General features: G+C 39.2%; 1 protein-coding gene and 1 pseudogene across 1 annotated transcript in view; both read left to right on the top strand.

Moving 5' to 3' along the window:
* LOC122700487 (hepatitis A virus cellular receptor 1-like) overlaps nt 1-2,761 on the top strand; it is a 47,671-nt gene extending 44,910 nt beyond the window's left edge. The window contains exon 9 of the mRNA XM_043913398.1: nt 417-2,761. Within this exon, the coding sequence (XP_043769333.1) occupies nt 417-576 (160 nt within the window). The 3' untranslated portion in view covers nt 577-2,761. The remainder of the gene's footprint in view (nt 1-416) is intronic.
* A 5,607-nt stretch (nt 2,762-8,368) lies between these two features.
* LOC122700812 lies at nt 8,369-9,916 on the top strand (annotated as a pseudogene).
* The last annotated feature ends 14,353 nt before the right edge of the window (nt 9,917-24,269 follow it).

Below are 24,269 nucleotides of genomic sequence, written 5' to 3'. Positions count from 1 at the left end.
CCACATAATAATTGAAATAACAAAGCAATTTGAGCATGTTATTTGATATTTTGTCACATTCACTTTGTTTCTCTCTTAATGTACACAATTATGTTTTTTTCTGAACCATTTGTACAGGTGTTTCAGAGATCTTGACACTTCACATAAACACTTTAGTCTGCACTATCAGAATAAATATATTCTCTAAGGTAACACAATTCCACTTTTATACCTAAGAAATTTCAGATAATTTGAATTTGTACACAATATTCCCTAGACTATGTCATTGCTTTTTATGTTTTCCCTTCCTAGTCAGGACCTGATCAAGGATCGTATACTGCCTTGGTTGCTAACTCTTCAGCAAAGCCCGTTCTCTCAATTCTATTACATGTTGTCCAGGAAACGCTTAACTCAACTACAATACTTTATTTCCACAGCCTCATCACTTTGGCCAACCTTTCTCCTTCAGGGTTGGCAAATACAGTAGCAGAGGGGAGGCACCCAGAGGAAAACATCTATATCATTGAGGAAAATGTATATGAAGTAGAGGATCCATTCGAGTATTGCTGGTCCGTCAAGAGTGGGCAGCAATCCTAACAGCCTCTGGGCCGCTGTCACCTTTCAACGCCACCAGACTCAGCCACTTCATTTTGGGGCTTGGTGTTGTCTTCTTTGAAAACATGAGATGGCTCAGCTGACTGATTTTAGAAATTCTGTCCTTGGCCACCGAGCAGTGTTTTTCCATATTTTAAAGATAACTAGCTCACTCGAGGATTGAGCTGGGACCTGTGTGGTAATACACAGGCACTACATTGCCTCTGTGTTCCATCCCCCCAACTCAGAGACTGCTAACTGGGACATTAGCGCTTAAGTGGGCTTTTACAGAGAGTAAGAATTCTTAATATGGGATCTCTGGAATTCTAGATATTTGATTACATTGTGTGTCCATGAAACACCTGAAAATACAGGGGAAATTATGTGCTGAGATGTATGTGTGTCTTTTTCCATACAGGAAGTCTAAAGGGGTCACTGATTCTCAAAGAGCTCTGTGATCCACAGAACGGGTTAGGAAACTACTGGAGTAGGACTAGATCGTCTTGATTCCCTAAAAGCCTCACGTTTTATACTTCTTGAATGTTGACTCTGCAACAGTAAGTGCCAAAGCACAGTTCTTCTTGGCCTCAGTTAAGAAGATGGCCCAGCAAGGCCTGTGGTGTGGCAGATGCTCCTGGAGAAAAGGGAAGTACGATCAGTGTGTGTTGACCAGTTTTGCTTGGGGTGTACTCAAAGGGAAAGATCTCTGACCGACTTCTCCATTCATGGAGAGAAATGGAGCAGTGTTTTTCATAAAAGAAGAAGCAGTGACTGGGACAGAAATTCTGTTTCCTGGTGGAAAGTAGGTGAAGGTCTCTAGCCGTCTTTATTTGTCAGTTGGATCCCTTCGTGCTTCGACAATGGTCCTTAAGCTTCAGTGCCAGGATGTTGGATAGTAGGTCCATCTTGCCTGTTTTTTTCCTTCCCAGTTATGGCACAACTCTGACACATAATAGAGATTTACCTAATATCTTTGGAGTGAAAAAATTAAATAAGCAGAAAGGTAAATTTCTGGAAAAACTTTTCCATTGGAGAGTTCAGATAGAGCTCTGTACGTTCACTTGTTGGGGAACTCAAAAATACTCTTAAGCTCCTGTTTTTGGTCTTGTCCAGCTCTTAGTTTCTCAGCATCTTCTTCCAGCTCAGGCCCTGGAAGTCTGTTCCTCTCCTGTCTTTCTCCTTTCTGTTGGATGAATCAACAGTAGAGACCTGCCTGAAAATGGCCGTCTCCGGGTGATGACTAAACTGCTACTGTGTTGCATGCAAGAGATGTTGATCACCAGGGATGCAGGCAGCCTGTTTGTTACAGTGTTCAAGCTGCATCTATACAGGATTGGGAAGCATTGGTTTTCTACTGGAGATTTGAAAGGGAGATCATTTTTCAAAGTTCCAGGCAGTGGCTTTTAAACAAGCTAAAAAATTAATATTAAGTATTTTTAACTTATGAAATTTTTGATGGAAGAGATTTCAAAACTCATTTAAACCAGGTCAATGATTGCCCCACAAAAGAGATTCTTTCTTTCTTTTTTTTTTTCCAATAGGGATTCTTATCCTAAAAAAAAAAACTTTAAACAATGTAAAGAACAACTATTGCAACAGTGTTTGTTAGAGACTTTCTCCATGAATTGGGGAATAACTGATTATTGTGGTATTGCCAACACACTGGAACAGGTAAAAAAAAATTAAGTAGTTTCATCATTGAATTGTTTTGCTAGTTCAACAGAAGCTAAGTGCTTACCTTGTGCCAGGTTCTCTGGTGCTGGGATCACAGAGACCAAATAAACACATCCCTGACCCCATGGAACTTCTGACTGATCTAACAGGAAGGAGGATCTTATTCATTCATTTAGTGAACATGTTTTGGCACCTACTTTGTGCCAGACAGTGTTTTTGTTCCTAGAAATATAGCAGTGAAGGAAACAGACAAAATCCCTAGTTTCACAGAGCTTATGTTACTTGTCAAAGGAGAAATCTATATTGCTTATAAAAAGAAAAAGGTTCTCGAATAGTGTAGTTAGTTCTATTTTTTTCTTTTACTGTAAAATATTCCAGAAGTAATTCCAAAGTTAATATGGTTATTCCACAGGGGCAAATAGTCAAGAGTTTCACTTTTTCCTTTTGTGTGCTTCTATAACTGTTTGAATAATTTTCTCCAATTTTTGTAATAAAAAATTTGATTTAAGTATGATCGCAGTGTTTTCCTGTCCACCCTCCTTCTCATAGAAAGAAATGAAGACTTTGGATAAGTTCAGGTCACAGCAGGAGTGTGTAGCATCACTCTAGATGTGTCAAGAGTGGTTCCAGCAGGGATTGGGACCCTGGTTTTCAGGGTAGGATTAACTCTGTATCAGTCATTTGTAATGAGGAAGATGGCAGAAAGATAACAAACTATCATGGAACCCCCAAAGGGTCTGGGTGACGACAAGTGGTAACTTAATTAGAAACAACATAAAAAGATTGAATGTATGGTTTTTCTCTTAGAAGTGCCTTAAAAATTTTTCTCCTAGATCTCTGCCATAGAGACCCACAGGGCACAAAGAGGTTCCCTGATCTTTTCAGACTGAAAATTTAAGATATTGCCATGCTTTATCTGCCTATCACTTTTAGTGTTAGAATTCCCAAGGCAGAAATTCCAAGTGGTTTGACTTGTCATTGATTTATTTGGGAACATCCCCTTATGCTTATTTCCATTTAAATTTAATTTTCACTTAAGTTTGAAATTTTTTTAAAACTGAATACAAATTAATTTTGTCTCCAGATTTCTACTGAGAAAGTCTTTCCAGAGGTAAGTAGAAACACCCTGTAATTTTGAAGAATTTTGTCATTCTTTTCTGGAAATCAGCTGGAAAAAGGGAAAAATAAGAAAGGCAGCTGGGAACACTTGATCAGAGAATTCTTAAGCTTAAGGGGAGCTCAGATTTTAACCAGTTTTCACTGGAAAAGCTGTGCAATAGAGAAGGATTCAGAAATATGACTTTCAAGATTCTAGATGCTCTACATCTTTTTTTCAGTTGTATTGCCTGTAATTATAAAGGTCACTCATTTACATAGTAGCAGTTTTCTTTCGTAAATTCTTAGTCAAGCTCCTTCTGCTTATGGTGTGATTTTTTTTCCAGAGAAAGTAGTGATGTTTAAAAAAATTATTTAAGCTATGCAGGTGTGGTTGTGGTGGTAGAATGTCTGTTTAAATACCCACATTATTTTTAATATAATTGTTTTGTGGGTGGGTCACCTTTGGAAAATATTTTGTTAGAGCTTTATAGTCTATACTTAACCACATGCCTCATGACAATCTGACATGTTGTCCTTTGTAATTTCCACATTTCATGCCTTTTAAACCTACCTCATGTAAAATAAAAGTATTTTACACTGCAATGCAGTGTTTAAATTTATCTTCATTTGGCCCCTTCTGAAATAACCATATATCTATATATCTATATCAAATCTGTTTTTAATTTTGTTATCCAGTTTTACCTGCCATTCCTAATCATTTGGATGCTGAGTTTAGTTCTTGTTCTGGAAACCTTTAAGTAGAAAGTAACACCTGTATAAATATAAGTGAAGGTTGTTATACTAATAATATTCATTTTTGTATTCATTTTTTTAATCTCAAAGTTCAGGATGAGATCTTAGCAAAAATCTCTTGACCTTGGTGTTGCTTTAGTCCAAGGGCTGAAGCAAGGAGCCGATGAGGCAGCAAGGAGCAAGTGAAGGGGCTTTGAAAACTTCTAGCTGCCCAGGCCTCAGTGAAGTCTTTGGAGAGCGGGCACCATTCCTGTTCTCTGAGCAAGCCTCCTACTCTAGCAACAATTCCTGGTACCTAAGCAGCAGCCAGACAGCTTCTAATCACCAAGGGAGAAACGAGTTTTCGGAATTGACGGAATTTCAGGTGGGAGATAAGCAACATGATATTTTGTAATCCTAGCTGCCTTGTTTGAAGCAAATGTGTTTACAAGGAACTGTGGGTAGGCGAGTTACTTTACAGTAAGTACTTTGAGACTCCTAGTAAGAATCTCTAAGCAGAAGATACATCTTGTTAGAGTGCTTGTTTTTCTCATTGTTTTTTTTAGATTTTTATTTTGAAATAATTTGAGATTTGCAGAAAAATTACAATGATAGTACAGAGTTCCTGTATTCAGAAGTTTTTTTTTTTTTCTTGGTTAACAGCTTACATAACCATGGTACCATCTGTCAAACTAAGAAATTAAGACTAATACATAATATCAACTAAACTATAAATTTTGCTTGGATTCCTACTCTGATTTTTAAAATGTAAGTTAAGTGTTCTCTGAAAAATAATTAAAGGTGGAAATCCCTATTCCCTGTCCTCTCCATCAAAATTTTTCCCCAGTCCTACTCCCCAGGAACAATCCTAGGTCAGCACTGTCCAGTAGATATGCAGTGTTTTTGTTTTCTTTCTTTTTGTTTTTGTTTTGTTTTGTTTTCTTCATTTTAAGTCGTCACAGTTTAGTGACTATTTTCCTTTTAGAGGACATGTTCATTCTGACTAGTCACTTCTTAAGTGCTCAATAGCCACATGTGGCTAGTGGCTCTAGATTTTGGAAAGTTCTGGGCTATTCTCTTAATTTCTCTCTCTCTCTTTCACTCATACACACACACGGTAACCTAATTTTTTCCACTACTTACAGAAGCTCATCATTCCCTGTGAGAATGGGACAACAGCCTTTACTTAGACAGCTATGTAGTATTAAGTAGGACAAAGGTGCTGAATCTATTAAATCACTTCCCCACACATAGATGTTTAGTTTTTTTTCCCCCCATTTCAAATATACAAAAATTTATGTGCATTTGTATACTTCCAATATTTATGATTCTGGACATGGAATTGTTGTGGCAAAGGATGTGATTGTATTTGAAGTATCATGACAATAGAACAATAGTATATTTTTAAGGAAATATATGATTCAGTATATGACTTAATGTATGTTTTTTCTGAAGGCAGTCATTTTGGAAAGCAACTTATTTAAATAGTGTTCCTTTCACTCGAAATAATTCATTTTTGATTTTTGACGTTTGAAGTTTTGAAATTTTAAAATGTTGACACTTTTTTTTAAAAATTTTTATTAGTTGGAGGCTAATTACTTTACAGTATTGTAGTGGTTTTTGTCATACATTGACGTGAATCAACCATGGATTTACATGTATTCCCCATCCCAATCCCCCCTCCCACCTCCCTCTCTACCCGATCCCTCTGGGTCTTCCCAGTGCACCAGGCCCCAGCACTTGTCTCATGCATCCAACCTGGGCTGGTGATCTGTTTCACCATAGATAATATACATGTTTCGATGATGTTCTCTTGAAACATCCCACCCTTGCCTTCTCCCACAGAGTCCAAAAAATGTTGACATTCTTTAGCAACATAGCTAGTTAACAATTGGAGGGTTCTGTTGTCAGTGTGGTAAGTCCCCATGTTCACTACAAATGCAGTGCCTTGACAAAACTTTTGACAATATATGGCAAAAACCACTACAATATTGTAAAGTAATTAGCCTCCAACTAATAAAAATAAATGGGGGAAAAAAAAAAACTTTTGACAAAGCTCAGCATACATTTTGAATAACTTCTACTAACAGGAGTTCAACTGGTGTGCAAGTCTTGCAGTGGGCTTGGTTTGGAAGAGTACTGAGTCCTTCAGAAAATTACCCTAACCATCTGATGAAAGCCCAGTGCTATCATGTTTTTTTTTTTTTGACCCACCCATCTTCCCTAATGGATGCAGAGGAAATGACTTGCAATCAAGTAATAATGCAGCAAGGCACATAGCTAAAAGTGAAAGTTTTCATCCCCAAACAAATCACTGATGTCAGTGTTTTAAGTAGAAAAGGTTGTTTGGGTTTTGGGGAGGAAGAAAAAGGACCCATCATCTCATAATTTGGGGAGATGTTCTATTTGACACAAGGCAGTGCCCTCTAGCTGTGTGAGCAGGAGCTCATTTAGCTCACATTCCATTTTCTGACATCCTCTCACTCACAACTGCAAAACCTGGAATGTCAATGGACATGGTATTAATATGTGAGAGAGGTATATAAATTGTATTGGGGCAGAGTGTAACTTGACTCCTGTATTTTAAATTGAAGTACAGTTGATTTACAGTATTATGTTAGTTTCAGGTTTTATAGCAAAGTGATTCACATGTGTCTGTGTGGATGTATTTCAGATTCTTTTCCATTATAGTTTATTGCAAGACAATGAATACATTTCCCTATAGTGTGAAATGTAAGTCACTCAGTCATGTCTGACTCTTTGCAGCTCCATGGACTGTGGCTTGCCAGGCTCTTCTGTCCATGGGAAGAATACTGGGAGTGGGTAGCCATTCCCTTCTCCAGGGAATCTTCCCAACCCAGGGATCTAACCTGGCTCTCTTGCTTGCAGGCGAATTCTTTACCATCTGAGTCACCAGTTTCCTATGCTATACAGTAAAACTTTGTTGCTTGTCTATTTCATGTATAGTAGTGTGTATCTGTTAACTGTATACTCCTACTGTAACTCCACCTTGTCCTTGAACCATAAGCTTGTTTCCTATGATGACTTCATTCATACTGAAAGTGGTGGCTTGTTTTCCTAAACTTTGAAGGGTGGAGATTGTGGGTTTGCTTTATCTACTTAAAATGTTCCACTGGTTAGTATGGGATGCTTGATGAATATTTGGTGAAATAAATGGGAATTCCCTGGCAGTTCACTGGTTAGGACTGAACTTTGCTTGCAGAGGCTGTGGCTTTATATCCCTGGTTGGAGAACTAAGATCCCACAAGGTGAGTGGTGCAAACAACAACAAAAAACACAGGTGAAATAATGTTTGTTGAGGAAGAGGAACAGTGGAGTAGGGGTAGGTGAACCTGGCTTTCACTTCTGCATTGGCCCCGAGTGACTTCTGTGGGTGCTCTCCTCTATTTCTCTCTGGTCCTCAGTTTATTCATATACGAATCAGAGGTTTGGCCCCACATAGTTAAAGTCCCTTCTTGTATAAACAGTCTCAAAGTTCATATGACCTCTCAGGCCTAAAGTCTGAGCCTAAATCAAGACCTGTACTGAATCTTTTAAAAACAGCCTACCTCAAAAGAATAAAATTCCTAGAATAAAACTGCCTAAGGAGGTGAAAAACCTGTACTTGGAAAACAACTGAAGATAATACAGATGGAAAGTTATATCATGTTCTTGGATTGAAAGAATTAATATTGTTAAAATGATCATACTACCCAAGGCGATTTATGGATTCAATACAATCCCTACCAAAATGCCAATGATATCTTTCAAAGAACTAGGAACAATTTTAAAATTTATGTGGAAATACAAAAGACCCCAAAAGGCCAAAGCATTATTGAGACAGAGAACAGAGTTGGAGAAATCATACTCCCCAACTTCAGACTATATTACAAAGCTATGGTGATCAAAACATTATGGTACTGGCTCAATAGACACACAGATCAATGGAAGAGGATGGAAATTCAGAATCATATACTTTTGGTCAATTAATCAATGACAAAACAGGCAAGAAAAGACAATGGAGAAAAGACAGCCTTCAAAAATTGGTGCTGGGAAAACTGTACAGGTACATGTAGAAGAATGAAATTAGAACATCTTTAATATCACATACAAAAATAAAATGGGTTAAAGACGTAAATACACCAGACACCATGGAACTCCCAGAGGAAAACACGGGCAGAGCACTCTTTGATATAAAAAGTAGCAGTGTTCCTTGTCAAGAACCATGCCCAGCTAGCTGGAGGAGCTCAGTGGCAACTGAGGCAGCAAGACATTCTTCAAGTTCTTCCTCATGTGGCCTCTGGCCATCAAGGGCATGCTACAGAAGTGCATGGATGCCCTTTTCCAAACCATCTTCAGCATGCACTGGGCTCAGACCTGCTGCTGGCCATCAAGTACATGTTTGGTTTCCTGGACGAGCAGAGCGCTCGGCATGAGATACCTGATGCAGATATGCATCACACCTGGACGAAAAACTGCCTGCTCCTGTGCTTCTGGTTGAACATGATCAAGAACCGACAGGTGCTATTCAACATCTACAAGAGCAGCAGCACTGACGCCTGCCCGTCAGTGCTGGCCTAGGCCTTCATGGACTCCTGCTCCACATCTGAACACAAGCTGGGCAAGGACTTGCCCTCCCAGAAGCTGCTCTACACCAAGGACATCCTTAGCTACAAGAGCTAGGTGGAGATTTACTATGCCAGCATCACCAGGATGGCCTGCCATCAGCTACCTGGATAACAGTGCATATCTCACGTTGGACCAGAGTCAATTCAATAGCATGAGTGTCCTGCATGAGATCTACTCTTACATCACCAAGTACGAGGATGAGACCCCGACACAGCCCTGGAGAAAGATAAGCAGACCTGGTGGCAGCTGCTTTGGAGCAAGCTGGAGCAAGTAGTAGGCACTGTACCCCTGAGTAGCTGAGTCAGGGGCCTATGACCATCTGGCCAGGGGGCCTTGAGTGAATTTGGGGCTGGCCCCTATCAAGCAGCCAGAGCTGGGAGATGTGTAGAAGAGGCCTGGTCCCAACTGTGCCAGGGGCCCTGTGCTGGAGGCCACGAGTCCAGTCCTGGTCCCCTTGGCACTAACCCCCTCCTGGTGCCGGCCAGGGTCCCAGTTCCTAATTGGTGTGGATGAGATGATGCCTGAAGCACCCTCTATGCCCAGAATTGCTTGCTTGCCATGGGGTTGGGAAACCCAGGTGTGACCAGGGGCCTTCTTGGGCCAATAAGCTGACTGCTAAGGCCCTGGAGGTGAGGCTGGACCCTCTGGGAGGGAGAGACCAGGTTGCCAAGGCCAGGACTAGGCCCAGGGCCTGGGAGGGTTCAGCTGAGCCTGGCTTCCTGGGCAGAGTCTAAGGTCAGGGGCCTGACTGGTGGCCCAGGTGGGGAGACTGAATGCCCAGGGCTCAGTCATGATGAGCTAAAGTCTGTCTGGGCTATCACCACCCACCTGCTATGTTTCAGCACCCCTATGCTCACCGCTACACACCCAGAACCCCCAAATTCTTGATTCGCCGCATGCTGTCCATGGCTGAGGTCGGAGTGACACATTGACCTCACCCAGAGAGAGGCCCTGGGTCCATCCTATGGAGGGGTGGCAAGATGGCTCCACCCAGGGCCCAAATGACTTCCTGTTATGTCCTCAGGGCTGTGCCTCTGGGAGCTATTGGGGCCTGGCACTCCTGGCGCTCCTGGTCATGAGTGTATGTTTTTCTCATTTATTCCCCCTCACCATGCCCTGCATCCCCCACACCCTGCCTCAGGCTGAGCTCTCAGCTGTAGAGGTCCCAGGAGCAGTCATGGCCACCCTCTTCCCCACTCCCTGACCCGCCACCAACCTTTCAGGGGCTTCAGTCTGGCTCCCAACAGCATGCTGACCCCTTGGAGCAAGGGACCATCTGGGGGCCATTGCTCATGTTTTAGGGGAACAATGGATTTCTGCTTACATTGCTCAGGCAGCTGGGAGTGTTGAGGTCTCAGGTCACACCCAATGGTCTGGTTGGCAGCAGGATGCCATGACCAGAATGTCTGGAGGTTGGGTCTTCCCATGTTGCAGTCAGCAAGCAAGAGAATATATGTTGAATTAGAAAACCTGTGCATTAAAAAAAAAAATAGCTATGTTTTCTTTCATCTTCTCCTTTTAAAGCAAGAGAATCAAAAACAAAAGTAAATGGGGACTAATTAAACTTAAAAGCTTTTGCTCAACAAAGGAAACCATCACAAGACAAAAAGGCTACATAATGAAAGGTAGAAATTATTTGCAAATGATATGACTAATAAAGGGCTAATATCCAAAATATATAAACAGTTCATACAACTCAGCATCAAAAAACAACCATGTTAAAAGATGGACAGAAGACCTGAGTAGGCATTTTTCCAAAGGGGTCATGCAGATGGCCAAGAGGCACATGTTTGACATTATTTTCTTCAGGGAAATGTAAATCAAAATGTCAAAACCACATGGAGGTATCACCTCAAACCTGTCAGAATGGCTTTCATTAATAAGGTCACAAATACAAATGTTGGCGAATATGGAGAAAAGAGAACCCTTGTATACTGTTGGTGGGAATGTAAATTAGTGCATCATTAGTGGAAAACAGTATGGAGGTTTATAAGAAAACTAAAAATGGGACTATGGTATGACCCAGCAATCCCACTCCTGGTTATATATTCCCCCACCAAAAAAAAATCAATAATTCAAAAAATATATGCACACCAATATTCTTAGAAACCTTATTTACAGTTGCCAAGATATGGGAGCAACCTAATTTTCCATAAATATGAATGGATAAAGAAGTTACAGTGTGTATATATACCCACACAATGTTGCCATTTGCAACAGCTTGGGTGTATTTGGAGGGTATTATGCTTAGTGAAACAAGTAGAGAAAGACAAATATTGTATTACTGAAATAACTTACATGTGGAATCTAAAAGATAAACAGACTAGTCAATATAATTGAAGAGGAAACAGACTCTCAAATATAGAGAACAAACTAGTGATTACCAGTGGGAGAGGGAATGGGGGAGAAGAAACAGTGGTAGGGGGTTAAAAGATATTAACCACTAAGTATGAAATAAGCTACAAGGACATATTGTACAACACATATTGTACAACAGCCAATGCTCTATAATAGCTGTAAATGGAGCATAAACTTTAAAAATTGTGAATCACTACGTTATACACCTCTAACTTATATAATATTGTACATCCACTCTACTTCAATTAAAAAATAAAAGCAGCCTAGTAGAGAGTAAATTCTACTCCAGATCACTAAAATCTCCTGGTAATCTATTTAGTGACTGGATCAAATCCAGCCAAAAGACTGGCAGACTAGAGAAGTTCAACTTCTAAAGATACTTCCCAACATTCTCTGGAAAGATGTGGCAAGGAGATAAGGACTAACTAGAATTCCATCTTTATCCATAAAGAGAAAAGAGACAGAATCAGTGACAGACCACCAGAGAAGCTGGAAAGCTACCTCCTAACTCATCTGTAAGTGCAATCCTCTGGAAAGTACTGTACTTCTCTTCAGCTCAGCAAAGGGGTGTATTGACTGAGTCACACAGCTTTTGTTTGTTTTTTTGGTCCCTCTGCATGGCTTGTGGGATTTCCCAATCACAGATCAAATCCAAGTACATCGATGGATGTACTTACATCCACCTGTAAGTACAATCCTGTCTTACGCTGAAGAGAAAACTGGAACTTTGCTGCTTGAACTTTCTCAGTAAAATATGGAATCTTCATACAATGATGAATGAACCAATAGAAATTGGGTAGTTCATATAAAATGGATTTGTATCTCTTGAGAGAGGAATCCTCATTTAAATAGAATCATGGACTTACACATTGGAATTGTTCAAGCTTTTCCTGGGCAACATCAGTGAGGGAAAGAGAGAGGAAAAGAAACCTGAGCAGAAGTGTGTGGTACCTTTGGAGGAAGGAATACTCATTGAGGCTCACTTGAAAGCTGTGTGGGAAATTCCATGAGGGTTCAGTGGCAGGACTCAGAGCTTTCACTGCGGGGGTGTGGATTGGCTCTGTGATTGGGAAACTAAAATCCCAGGAGGCAGGCAAGGGGAACAAACAAACAGAAGCTGTGTGAGTTAGAGTCAATACATCCCTTTGCTGAGTCTCTCCTTATCTGTTAGATGGGTGTTATATAGTATAAAGGAAATGAGAAGGAGTATGTGTATCTCTGTGAACAATTTTGTTCATCAATCTGTGGTTTGTAAAGTCAAATATTTCTAAAATGTAAAGGGGGAGCCTGATATTTTCTTCTGGCTTTTTGCAGGTCCCATTGATGGGATTATTTAAATACTGGAGAAGATTTAAAAAATAGCTATCCTCTGATGTGAGTTCTTCCTCATAGTTGGCAATTGCAGATAGCTGGAGAGCATTGGCCTCCTGGGCTGGTCTTGCTTTCATGACCCCTTGGTTTCTAGTGGCACCTCAGCACTTCCAAATGGTCATGTTTGAGTCCCTCGTCCATGTGCTCTTGAAGATGTGCTATCTCCAGTCATGTCTAAGTAGAATCCCCTAGTTGGACAGTGAATTCTGTCCCTCTGTTGCTCCATGCATTTTTTCCTTGCCCATGTCAATTCTTCCACTCATTCATCTCCAGATCATACAAACATGCTGTTATTTTTATCCTCTTTCTCTTAACCCTACTTCCAAACTCCTCCTTCCTTTTATTTTTTGTCACAAAATTCCTTGAAAGAGTTCCCTGGCTTCAATTTTTAGTTCTCTTTTGATTTTCCCTTTCCTCGTAAACACCTTTCTTGAGATGTAACATAGATTGTGAAAGTGAATAGTCATTTAGTTATTCTTTAATGAAACTGCTTTTATGAAGTTCATTAATGATCTCCAGCTTGCTCTGTCCTATAGACAAATCTCATTTCTTTCCTTTGTGGCATTTGATTCATGATCATTGCCTCTGTGTTAATGCATTTGTTTCACATGGCTGCAGTAGGATCCCATTTACTTTTTACTTTTCCTCCTGCTTCATTGGCTTGTTTCTATGTGTGTGGTGGTGCCTCTTCCACCTCCACCTTTTGCACAAGGCCCCAGGCCCTAGTCCCTAAGCCAAGGACATTCCCTGAGCATCAACTCTGGTTCATGGCTTTAAAATCCAATATCTATGCTGATGTCTCTCAAATAAGTATTTTCAGCCCAGATCGTCTCTCCTGAACAGTTTTCACTTGGGTGTCTGAGAAATCTCAAACACAACATGTCTGAAGTCCACAATATTTCCTCCCAAACTGTTACACACAGCTACCCCATCTCATTTGGTGGCACCTTCAGTCTTTCCAGTTGCTCAGGCCACATCGCTTGGAGTCATTTTTAGGCTGTTACTCCACACTCTGCAGGAAGCCCTGCTGGTCCTGTGTTGAAACAACCAGGGCCTGAGCTGCTCTCCCTCCTCTCCTCTGTTAAAGACATATAATCATACGTCTTGGTTTTATGGAAGGGTTGATTTTTAGCAAGTAGTTCAGGGCACAGCATGTGTGAAGGCCCAGCAACAGGCGGGAGCTTCTGTTCAAGTAGGTCTAGGAAGCTATAAGACTTGGGCCTCCTCCAACCAAGGCCTTCTTCAGACTGAAGCACCCCCAGACAGAAATATTGCAGTAGCTTCCAGATAGGTCCTCACGCTTCTCACCATAGTGGCCACTGCATTCCTTCTCAAAGGTGAGTCTGATCCTCTCATTCTCTGTGCCTGCACTGGGGCTTCATTTCCTGTGGCGTAAGCAGCTGGAAATTCATGTTTGCTGCCTGAGCCTTATCCCTCAACTGGTCATGTATCTTCAAGGGGTCACAAAGTTGATTCTAGAGTAGCAACTGTTGAATAGCTCAAATTGAAAAACTCCATTGTGCTGTTTGGGAGCCTTGAGGACATAGTGGGGGCTCCCGTGGTAGACAGCTTGTCAGAAAATTCAGTCTTATGGGATTGTACACTTACTGCACATCACAGAGCCTTGTCCACATTAATTAGTGAATGTAGACCTCATTTTGCAGAGAAACTAAAGATTCAGGACTATTAATAAATACATTTGGTGCCATATTGCAACATTTTCTCTAAGAAAGCACACATATTTTAGAAATTATGTTGTTTAGTCACTAAGTCTAGGCCAACTCTTTGTGACCCCATAACTTCAGTACACCATGCCTCCCTGTCCTTCACTATCTCCTGGAGTTTGCTAAAATTCATGTCCATTGAGTTGGTAATGCTATCTAACCATCTCATCCTCTGTCGTCCCCTTCTCCTCCAGTCCTCAATCTTTCCCAGCATCAGAACCATTTCTAACGAGTCAGTTCTTCACATCAGGTGGCGAAAGTATTGGAGCTTCAGCTTCAGCATGAGTCCTTCGATTGAATATTCAGGACTGATTTCCTTTAGGATTCACTGGTTGGATCTCCTTGATGTTCAAAGGACTCTTAAGAGTCTTCTCCAACACTGCAGTTCAAAAGCATCAATTCTTTGGTGGTCAACTTTCTTTATGGTCCAACTCTCACATCTATACATGACTCTTGGAAAGACTATAGCTTTGACTAGATGGACTTTTTTTGTCAAAGTAATGTCTCTGTTTTTGAATATGCTGTCTAGGTTGGTTATAGCTTTTCTTCCAAGGAACAAGTGTCTTATAAAATTTCATGGCTGTAGTCACCATCTGCAGTGAGTTTGGAGACTAAGAAAATAAAGTCTGTCACTGTTTCCATTGTTTCCCCAACTATTTGCCATCAAGTGATTGGACCAGATGCCATGATCTTCATTTTTCGAACACTGAGTTTTAAGCTGGCTTTTTCACTCTCTTTCACTTTGATCAAGAGGCTCTTCAGTTTCTCTTTGCTTTCTGCCATTAAAATGTTATCATTAACCTATCTGAAGTTGTTGATATTTCGCCTGGCAATCTTGATTCCAGCTTGTGCTTCATCCAGTCCAGCATTTCTCATGATGTACTCTGCATGTAAGTTAAATAAACTGGGTGACTATACAGCCTTGATGTACTCCTTTCCCAATTTTGAATGATCTTATTTTCTTCATGTTGAGTTTATATAAATAGTATTTCAAGTTTGCCAATCTATGGGATGCTAAAGTAAAAGACAGTATGTAATTTCTTGCTTCTCTGTTTTCACTAGAAATTAAGGTTTTTGAAAGTGGATAATTCAGGACTTCTCTGGCAGTTCAGTGATTAAGACTCTGTGCTTTCAATGCAGGGGCCTGGGTTTGATCCCTGGTCAGGGAACTAGACCCCATGTACCCCAACTAAAAGCTTGCATGCTGTAACTAAAGATCCTGCATGCCCCAATGAAGACTCAATACAGTTAAATAAATAAATATTTTTAAAAATTTGATAATTCTAATTAACTAGACTATAAAGGTAATATGGAATACAGCTTTGTATGCAAGTAAGAAGAAGATATATGAAATAAAAATGCATTTATTAAGGAAAAAGAAAATAATTTGGTTCTAATGCTAGTTAATTCTAAATAGGAAAGAAGACACAGATTATTATAAGTATAGAAATGTGTAGGGTTGAGAGGAAAAATGAAAATTTAGAAAGGATTTTATGTTTGGGCAGAACTAAGGTTAGAATTAATTATTTGGGCAAATGATTTTCAATATTAAAGGCAAAATGGTACAAAACCTGAATTTGGTTTCTCTCTATTAAGAGGGTTTTCTTAAGAATATTGATCTGCTTTTTGTAACAGATTGTTAATTTTCTTTGTATTTTAAGTAATTTTTTTTATAACTTTCTGTATTTGCCTTTGAAATATTTTATTGTTTCTTGGCTAAGTGAATAAGTATTGTTTCACAGTGATCTCTGATGCCACCTGACCAAGTGTTTTTTTAAAGTCTTTCGATATTTTTGGCAAACTTGCCAGAGATCAAATTCTACTTGAAGTTCATTTGACCTTTAGCTTACTTTGAGATTTTCCAGAAGGTCCTGAAGCACCTAAGGGAATTGTTTTCTCTCTTTATCAAAGATTAAAATATTAGACTAACTAGGCTTATATAGTATGTTAAATTGCATGGGAAGCATTTCAAACGGATGGTGATAAACATCCTTAGGCTATATTGTATGGGGACATGTTTTAGATACTGAAGAAATTATTGGAATTCCTAAGAATCTGGTATGTCATAGTAAAATGTTATCAGTCTTAATTCTGATTATTATCTTAAAATGTTATGTCACAGGAGTATAAAAGTTTGTCAATTGCATCACAATCGGATCTTTAACCATGTCTTTAAAAATCTTTGTTGTTCACAGACAGTTGCTGTTTGATCCCAATGCCTTTGCAAAAAATGCTTGATTTTCAAGAAAATTCACAGAAAGGATTTTTGACAAGTGCAGGCTTTTAAAAGCTTTATAAAACTGTTAACAAAAGATCAAGAATTAGTTGCATAGGACTGAGTGAACTAATGAACATTGTTTTAGAGTTTATGGTTTTTCTGGTCTGAGATATTACTGCTTGTTAATTTGTTTTCCAGATATAAGGAAACCTTTCCCCTTAAACTAATTATGACATAGCATTTTGGTTAGTGATACCTTTGTAAACAAAATTGAAACATTTATCTTTTCTTTCTACCTGATCCCTCCGAAATTGTAAACTCTTAGTTTGCTAGCAGACTTATCAAGTAAAAAAAAAGTCCACCTCCTGACAGTTGTAGGAATCTGAAGACACTCTGGAACACTGAAAAGAGAGAAATTAATCCAGATCTATAGGTATCACAGGTAGGATCTGATGGCATGCCCTTGGGATGACTTTTCTCGCCTAAAGAAAGAAGCCTTTTAAAAATTCAATCTGAGATTCTTAATAAAAAGTTCCATCTAAACCAATTTTTAAAAGGATTGTATGATCAATTACACTTATATAAGTAATCAGGCCAAGTTTACTGAAAGCAGACTTATTTTTGCAAAAAAATTACTCTTAATTTGCCTATATTTGATAGATGTCAACATAATTTTAGAGAGAAAAATTACATATATGGATATTAAATTCTAGTATTGTTAATTTTGGTCTGAAAAGACTCACTTCGGAGATAGACCCCTGTTGTTAGGTTACATTATTGTAAAGTTTAATTTATTATTAAAAGGACACTCTACGTTTGTTTCTGAAGCATATCACTGTAATTTGTCTTTGGATGAATATCAGATGCCCCATGAGGTATAACCAGAAGATTATGCATGTTGGAAAGGCATAATTTAAAGGACTGTCTCCAACCTCGATCAAAGGACACTTGTTAGGTATTCTTGATTAACTGATGCACAGAACAAAGGAAAGAAATTGACTTTTGGATTTGTATTTTCCACTTAGAAAGAGTTCTTGCACTGGAACCCTTAGACTCACCTTAAAAAAAAGTTCAAACAGAGGAGAAACTACACTCACACCAAGACAAAGAGAAGACATCAGAAGTGGACAGCTATCCCTAGATTCCCGATCTGACCTGTATGATTAGTTATAGTGTTTTCAGCATAAAAGTGACATTAGATAATAATGTCATGTTATATAATTATAGAAATATGGATATAATTATATATTATAATTATTTTTGATAATTTCTTGTACCTTTTCATAAATACATGTTTTTTTTTTTTTATCATGGTATAAGTCTTACACAGAGTTTAAAAATTAATCCAATTGTTAGGCTTATGATCAGTTACCTAATCTAGTACTTCTGGGTTACCTTGGTGGATTTCTCCTCTCCACAGGTCTAATTGGATGACCCTTAGGAAATTGATTCCAGAAGAAAGCTATAGTTCTGTTTGGGTACTATTGATATTCCTAGATAGAACTCCCTCACTTGGCCAATCAATGGTGCTTTCTCTGACCATGGTTATAATATGAATTTTCCTTTAAAGTTACTCGAGCTGAATAATAACAAACTAAATTTCAGTCAGCAAATATAACTTCCTTATTATTAGGAGGAACCCTCCTTCAGTTACAGGGTGGATTTATATGACTCCCACCAGATTATTTAAATCATTTAAGCTTAAAAGCTCCCTTACATTGGGAACAGTTAAACTAAGGATAATCAGCCTAATAACACTAGGGAATTAGGCTGGATGCCTTGTGAACAATACAAGTATTTCATTACCTTTAAGATAGTGATTTGTACAGGACAGATTGAGTCAGATGAGCTGGTAATATACTGGATCACACCTAATTGAAACTGTTGGCCTAAATATTTACTTATGACCCTTATTACTGCTACTAGCTATGTTACTTGCATTTGGCCTATTTTACAAGATTGTGATTTCTTGCATTACTAAATGTGTGACTAAGTCTCTGATAAAAATGATGACTAGGCAACTTGCATATATATATTTATTTAAGAGCTATACATGTGTATATTTATTTATGAACTCAAGATTGTAATAGTGTAGCCCTACATACGAGAAGAAGCAACACAGGGGATTCTGCTTGGACCGAAACAGATTTGAAAGACATGTGGTCCAAAGACTTTTGTCTACTCTTAGTAGTGCCTGGTCCAGTAATACCATACTGGCCTGACTGAGAAAAGGTATTCTCTGCACTATGGGATAGAGTGGCCATGAACTGCCTCCTAAGTCATGGTTGAATTTATGACCATGAGGGGGCACTGGCAGCTAAGGAGTGTCTCTAGCCATCTGGTTCTGTAAGAATTAAGTCACTAGCCCCTGTAGTCACTGATACTCCATATACCCTAGAAGGAATTCAGTGCAGTGATCCAAAAAGAAGTCCTCTGTGCTCTGGGAAAACTGGTAAAACAAGCCTTCAGATAGTTAGATGTTTGCAGGAGAAACTTTTATGAATCCAAGTTTCATCTTCCTGTACTTAGAAAAATGCTAAAGGCATTAATTGAGGTATTTGTTTCTTGTACCTAGTGGCAACCTTCTACTGAGATGCTTGGTTGTTCTCCTCCACAATCACATATAAGTTTATCTCTCCACCCCTCTTGGGCGTGGTTCCTCAGAGCTATCTGAGAGGCAGTCTCCTGAGCCATAAGTGAAACTCACAACTCTTGAGTTCTTAGCTCCGTGTACATTTGATCATTTGACTAAGGCTGGGGACTAGCCGTTGTGACCACAAAGGAAGAAGTACCCTCCTCTCTCCAGAAAGCCAGGTGACTCATCTTCAAGGCTAAGGATAAGTGTAGCTTTGCCATGGGAAGTCTGGGCTGGCTCTGGTGCCCCCGCTGAGCCTTCCTCTCCTTTCCTTTGTGTTTGCTCCCTTGTCTCCTCTGTCAGCACCTAGAGTCAGCATGGGCTCTGAGTGCAGGAGAGGAGCTGTGTGAGTAGGGATGTTTCAGAGGACAGCTGTGCCTGTCTGTTGGAAGGGGCAGAGCTCTTCAGCCACCTGGAGCAGACAGAGAGCGGAAGCATTTGCAAGTGTGGTCTTGCTTCCAGCAGGCGGGCTTATGGGATTCACTCTGTAAGGGTGAAAGGAGAAGCTGCCATCTGAGAATTAAGACTTGTTCTGATCCCATCTGATTGAGGGCCACACCAAGCAGTCTGCTTTCTCTTTCCTTCAGGCCAATAGCATCATGCATCCTTGGGTAGCCATCCTGGTCCTCCTACTTCTGCCAGGTAAGTGAATGAGTGGATTGTGCTCTGAAACCCGAAGGATGTAGGGGGTGGTGTAGGGGGTGTGTGGGTGTGGTGGAGGAAGGTAGATGTTAACACCTAGGGCTTTGTCAAAGGTAATGGGATTCACTAGTGAGCAAAGAACCAAGCTGAAAACTTAAGAAACAAAGAAATTGCTAAATGCTAAGAATTTAATAATCTATGAGTAGGTGAATAAGGCATGCTGCAGTACAGTACAGCTTATGTTGCCATTTGTGTTTAAATTAAAAAAAGAGTAGGTAGATGGTTGTGTATGCATGAACTATTCAAGTGTATGTTAGAAAGTGTAACTGTGGACAAGGGTTGGAAGAAGAAATGGGGATGGGTGGGAAGGAGATGAGTCTTTTATTGTACCATTTTGTACTTTTTGATTTTTTTAACCATGTGTAACTGTTTCTTTAAAAAAAAAAAAATTTGAACTTCCCTGGATTTCCAGTGGTAAAAATGTGTGTTTCCAATGCAGGAAGCACAAGTTCTATCCCTGGTGGGGGAACAAAGATCCCACATGTAGTGCCATGTGGCCAAAATTTTGTTTTTTAATCAATAAACAGAAAAATTAATTTTTAATAAACACAATTATTTATCTCATATCCTAACATTCTGGGAGATAGGGGAAATTTTTAGGAATAGGCATAATCATTAAAAAAAATCTCTAGAGGTACGAATATGATGAAAAGTACATTTTAAAATTATATTCTGTAACAACTTTCTATAATCAGCATATAAATTACCTTTATAATTCAAAAACGGTATTAAGCAAAATTAAACATAGTCAGAATTCCGTTAATGAAAAGTGGACTTATTCCAGAGCATTTCCCAGACTTACAGCCCAGTTCTAACTATGACTGTTTGTTGAATATCAGATTTCTTTTAAGGACCACTCAGACTTCATTTGGCAGTACAGTTTTTTAAACCTCTACTGCAGGAGAGCGTTTTCCTGCCTGTTTGTGTTTAAGAAGTAAAGTTTACTGTTTGATTGAATATTGTCCAATTGTTTGATTTCCCCTGGCTAACTGGACAGTGCTCCATTGCAGGACAGTCAGCAAATCACAAGAAGGGATCCCTGCCTGAATGTTTTTTAATCATCCTAAATCCCATGCTGGGCTTCCCAGGTGGCTCAGTGGTAAAGAATCCACCTACCAATGCAGGAGACATGGGCTTGATCCCAGAGTCGGGAAGATCCCCTGGAGAAGGAAATGGCAACCCACTCCAGTATTCTTGCCTGGAAAATTCCATGAACAGAGCAGGCTGGCGGGCTACAGCCCATGGGGTTGCAAAGAGTCCAATACAAATTAGCAGCTAAACAAAACAAAACAAAAAGCCCATTATAAGCCTCATTTCCTTCTGAGAGTATTATAAACCCTTTTTTCTAAAAACTGATTTCTAAAGAATTTACTCGGCTTCTGCCTTCTAGCCAATGATGCTGTAAATAGAATATTCGCTGTTTTTTCTTTAACTTAGAGAAGATTTGTGAGGTGAAATTTTTTACATATCCATTTAAAAAATCACAATAAAATTGAAAATCAAAATTTTAGATGCAATACATTTTTCAAATCAGATTTCAACTGAGACTGTGATTGAATCTAGGGGAGAGGAAAAGCCACCTGTATGTATTAACATTTAGTAAGCAGATACCTGTCAAACACAGGATGAAATGCACACACACTGATGCATTACTGGAGTGTTGTTTGTTTCACACCTTTTGGAGAGGAATTGGAATCATATTCACCAGAAGACTGAACATATTTCTGCCCTTTAAAATCCTGATACTTTCTCTCATAAATCTGTCCTATTAGGAAGTAATCCTGAGTACAGAAAAATATTTACATGACGCTTCATCCTCAAATATATCTGGTTAATAATAACACTGCTAAAGAATATTTTACAAGAAAAATGCATATATTAAATTCAAAAACTCAAGATATGGTTAGATAATTTCAAACCACATAAGCTATATAAAGAACAAAATGAAAATAAAATTAAAGTTAAAATTTTGAGATGCATGCTCTGGTGTCTCTTTATTTACAGATGGTGTAACCTCTTACTCCCGAGTGACTGCAGTGGCGGGTCAGTCTGTCACTCTACCCTGCTACTATAATGGTGAAGTCACAGGCATGTGCTGGGGCCGAGGGGCATGTGCTTGGTTTGATTGCGGAAATAACATCATCTGGACTGATGGCTACAGAGTCACCTATCGGAGGGATGGACGTTACCAGCTAAATGGACATATTGGTGGAAGAGATGTGTCTTTGACCATAAACAATGCTGCCCTGTCTGACAGTGGCTTGTATTGTTGCCGAATTGAGGTGAGAGGGTGGTTCAATGACATAAAAACCACCCTAGAGTTGAGGGTAAATCCAGGTGAGCTTATCTTCCTACTTCTTTGATCACTTCCTGTGGGTTCCCAGAGATAAGAGTTTTTCTGTCTGATATTAACTTTCTTTCCCTTTAGTAGGGAAAGAAAAGTTGCCTATGATCTTGTTTTCTAATAACTCTTCAACTGAATATCTTGTATTTGTGTAGAGTGAAGTGTTAAGACTATCTTGTATTTGTATAGAGTGAAGTGTTGAGTAACCTTGATTCAAGACCATAGGCTAGAGGATCTTCCCAGTCAGCAAACTGTTCTTGAAGCAGTGCTTCAGGAATAGTAGTTGGTTCATGAAAAAGCATTCACTGTTCCACACTGAGATATAGTGAGTATTTTTATGGAGCTGAATTTCTTCTTCTTGAAAATCTGACCTTTTCTCTGAGGTCATTTCTTCAGAGAATTTTCAAATGTTCTTTGTTAAGAGTTTAAGACTCTTAGAGAGTTTCACACATACAAAACAGGTAATAGATGTCAGATGTCAAATAGATGTATCATTTGGTTTTGACAATTGTCAATGCAATTTTGTGGCATATACATTGAAAGAGCCTGTATAGTTTCATTCCCTGCCTCTGCCCTTGGATTTTTTGAAGCAGAATTCACACCATATCATGGCTAAGCTGGTTAAGAATCAGCCTGCAAAGCGGGACACCTGGCTTCGATCCCTGAGTTGGAAGATCTGCTAGAGAAGGGAATGGCTACCCACTGCAGTATTATGGCCTGGAGAATCCCATGAACTGTATAGTCCATGGAGTCACAAAGAGTTGCACCCAACTGTGTGACTCACTTTCACTCACATCATATCACTAGATTCCTTGTATAAAAATTAAAATTGCCCTATTGCTATATGAGAACACTTTCACTCAATAACTGTTCAATTTTGGCTTTTAAGAATTTTGTGCAATCCAAAAGTCTGGGAAATTTATGTTTTTCTATGTTGATGTAGACATTTTAATTTCTCTTACCACTTGGTGAAAGGAGCAGGTTCTAAAGGATTTCCTGGTTCCTGGTGCTCTTTCATAGTAAGTATTCTCCTACTAAAGTTTCTAATGAAAACGGAACCCAATACTCAGAGCCTGTATAAGCTAGGTCTCTTTTTTAATTTAAATGAACTTGATATTTCAGTTTCATAATTTTTCCTAACTTCATCAAGGACACAGGTTATTTGATGAAGGCAAGTAAAAGAAGGTCAATTCTGATGCAGAAAATAGCTGACTCTGGGGAAACATCTTGGAGGCAATTTAAGACAGCCAAAAGAATCTGGGGCTATACACATGTGGCAGGAGGCTGTGTGTGGAGAAGAGATTATGTTTGGAGTTGTGAAATTATATGATTGGTCTGGAGGAATACTTTTTTTTTTAAGTGATAAAGAAAGAAATTAATAGGGGACATTTATAGTGCTTATAAATTCTTTAACAGATGAATATTTGCAAAGTCACTGTTCTGTCCAGTGGGAAACAGGTTCATAACTGAGCCAAAGTGACTCTCTGCCTCCAACCCAATACTTTACTTAAGTTTTCTTGCTCTTTTCACAGAATGCGCACAGACCTCTCCTAGGTCTCTTCCACAGCAGCTTTTCCTAGCCTTAGTTTCCTAGCTTCTTCCTTAGGAAATATTTACTCCTGAGCAAGGAACATTAGTGAAATAAGCTGATTAAATTTCCTCCTTGTTATACTCCTTTGATCAGGTTTTTTTCTTGCTTCCTCTTTTTTTTTTTTAGGTTTCATTTCAAACTGAAGGGAGGGGATGGAGACTGCACTGTTCTTCAAAATCTTGAACTACACTATTAGACCCAGGTCAGCAAACATTAGCCTTAGGGCCAGATGAGGTTATAAAATAAGGCCACCAACAGTTTTTTCTTTTTAAATAATAAAGGTTTATTAGAACACAGCCCCATCCATTCAGGTATATACTATCTATGACTCTTTTCAGGGCTTCCCAGGTGGCATATGGCATCTGTGTTATCCATTGTATGTTAATGATGTGAATTAATCAACATTTAGGATGCAGATATGTTGGGAGGGTACCCTTAGAACTGACAGAAGTGAATGCTATTTATTTGGTCAATATTCTGGTTCTTGGGAACTATTATTTGTGTTCCAGTCATGTACTGCTGAGAGGACAAAGACAGCTTCAGGCTCTAGACACTTTTCCTTTCCTCACAGATGTTTATGAAGATATGTAAATCTGATATGTATGACTAGTCTTTACAAA

Source organism: Cervus elaphus, chromosome 9 (assembly GCF_910594005.1).
Source record: "Cervus elaphus chromosome 9, mCerEla1.1, whole genome shotgun sequence".
Classification (NCBI taxonomy): Eukaryota; Metazoa; Chordata; class Mammalia; order Artiodactyla; family Cervidae; genus Cervus; species Cervus elaphus.
The sequence above is the reverse complement of the archived record's forward strand: the minus strand, read 5'-3'. Positions and strand labels throughout refer to the sequence as shown.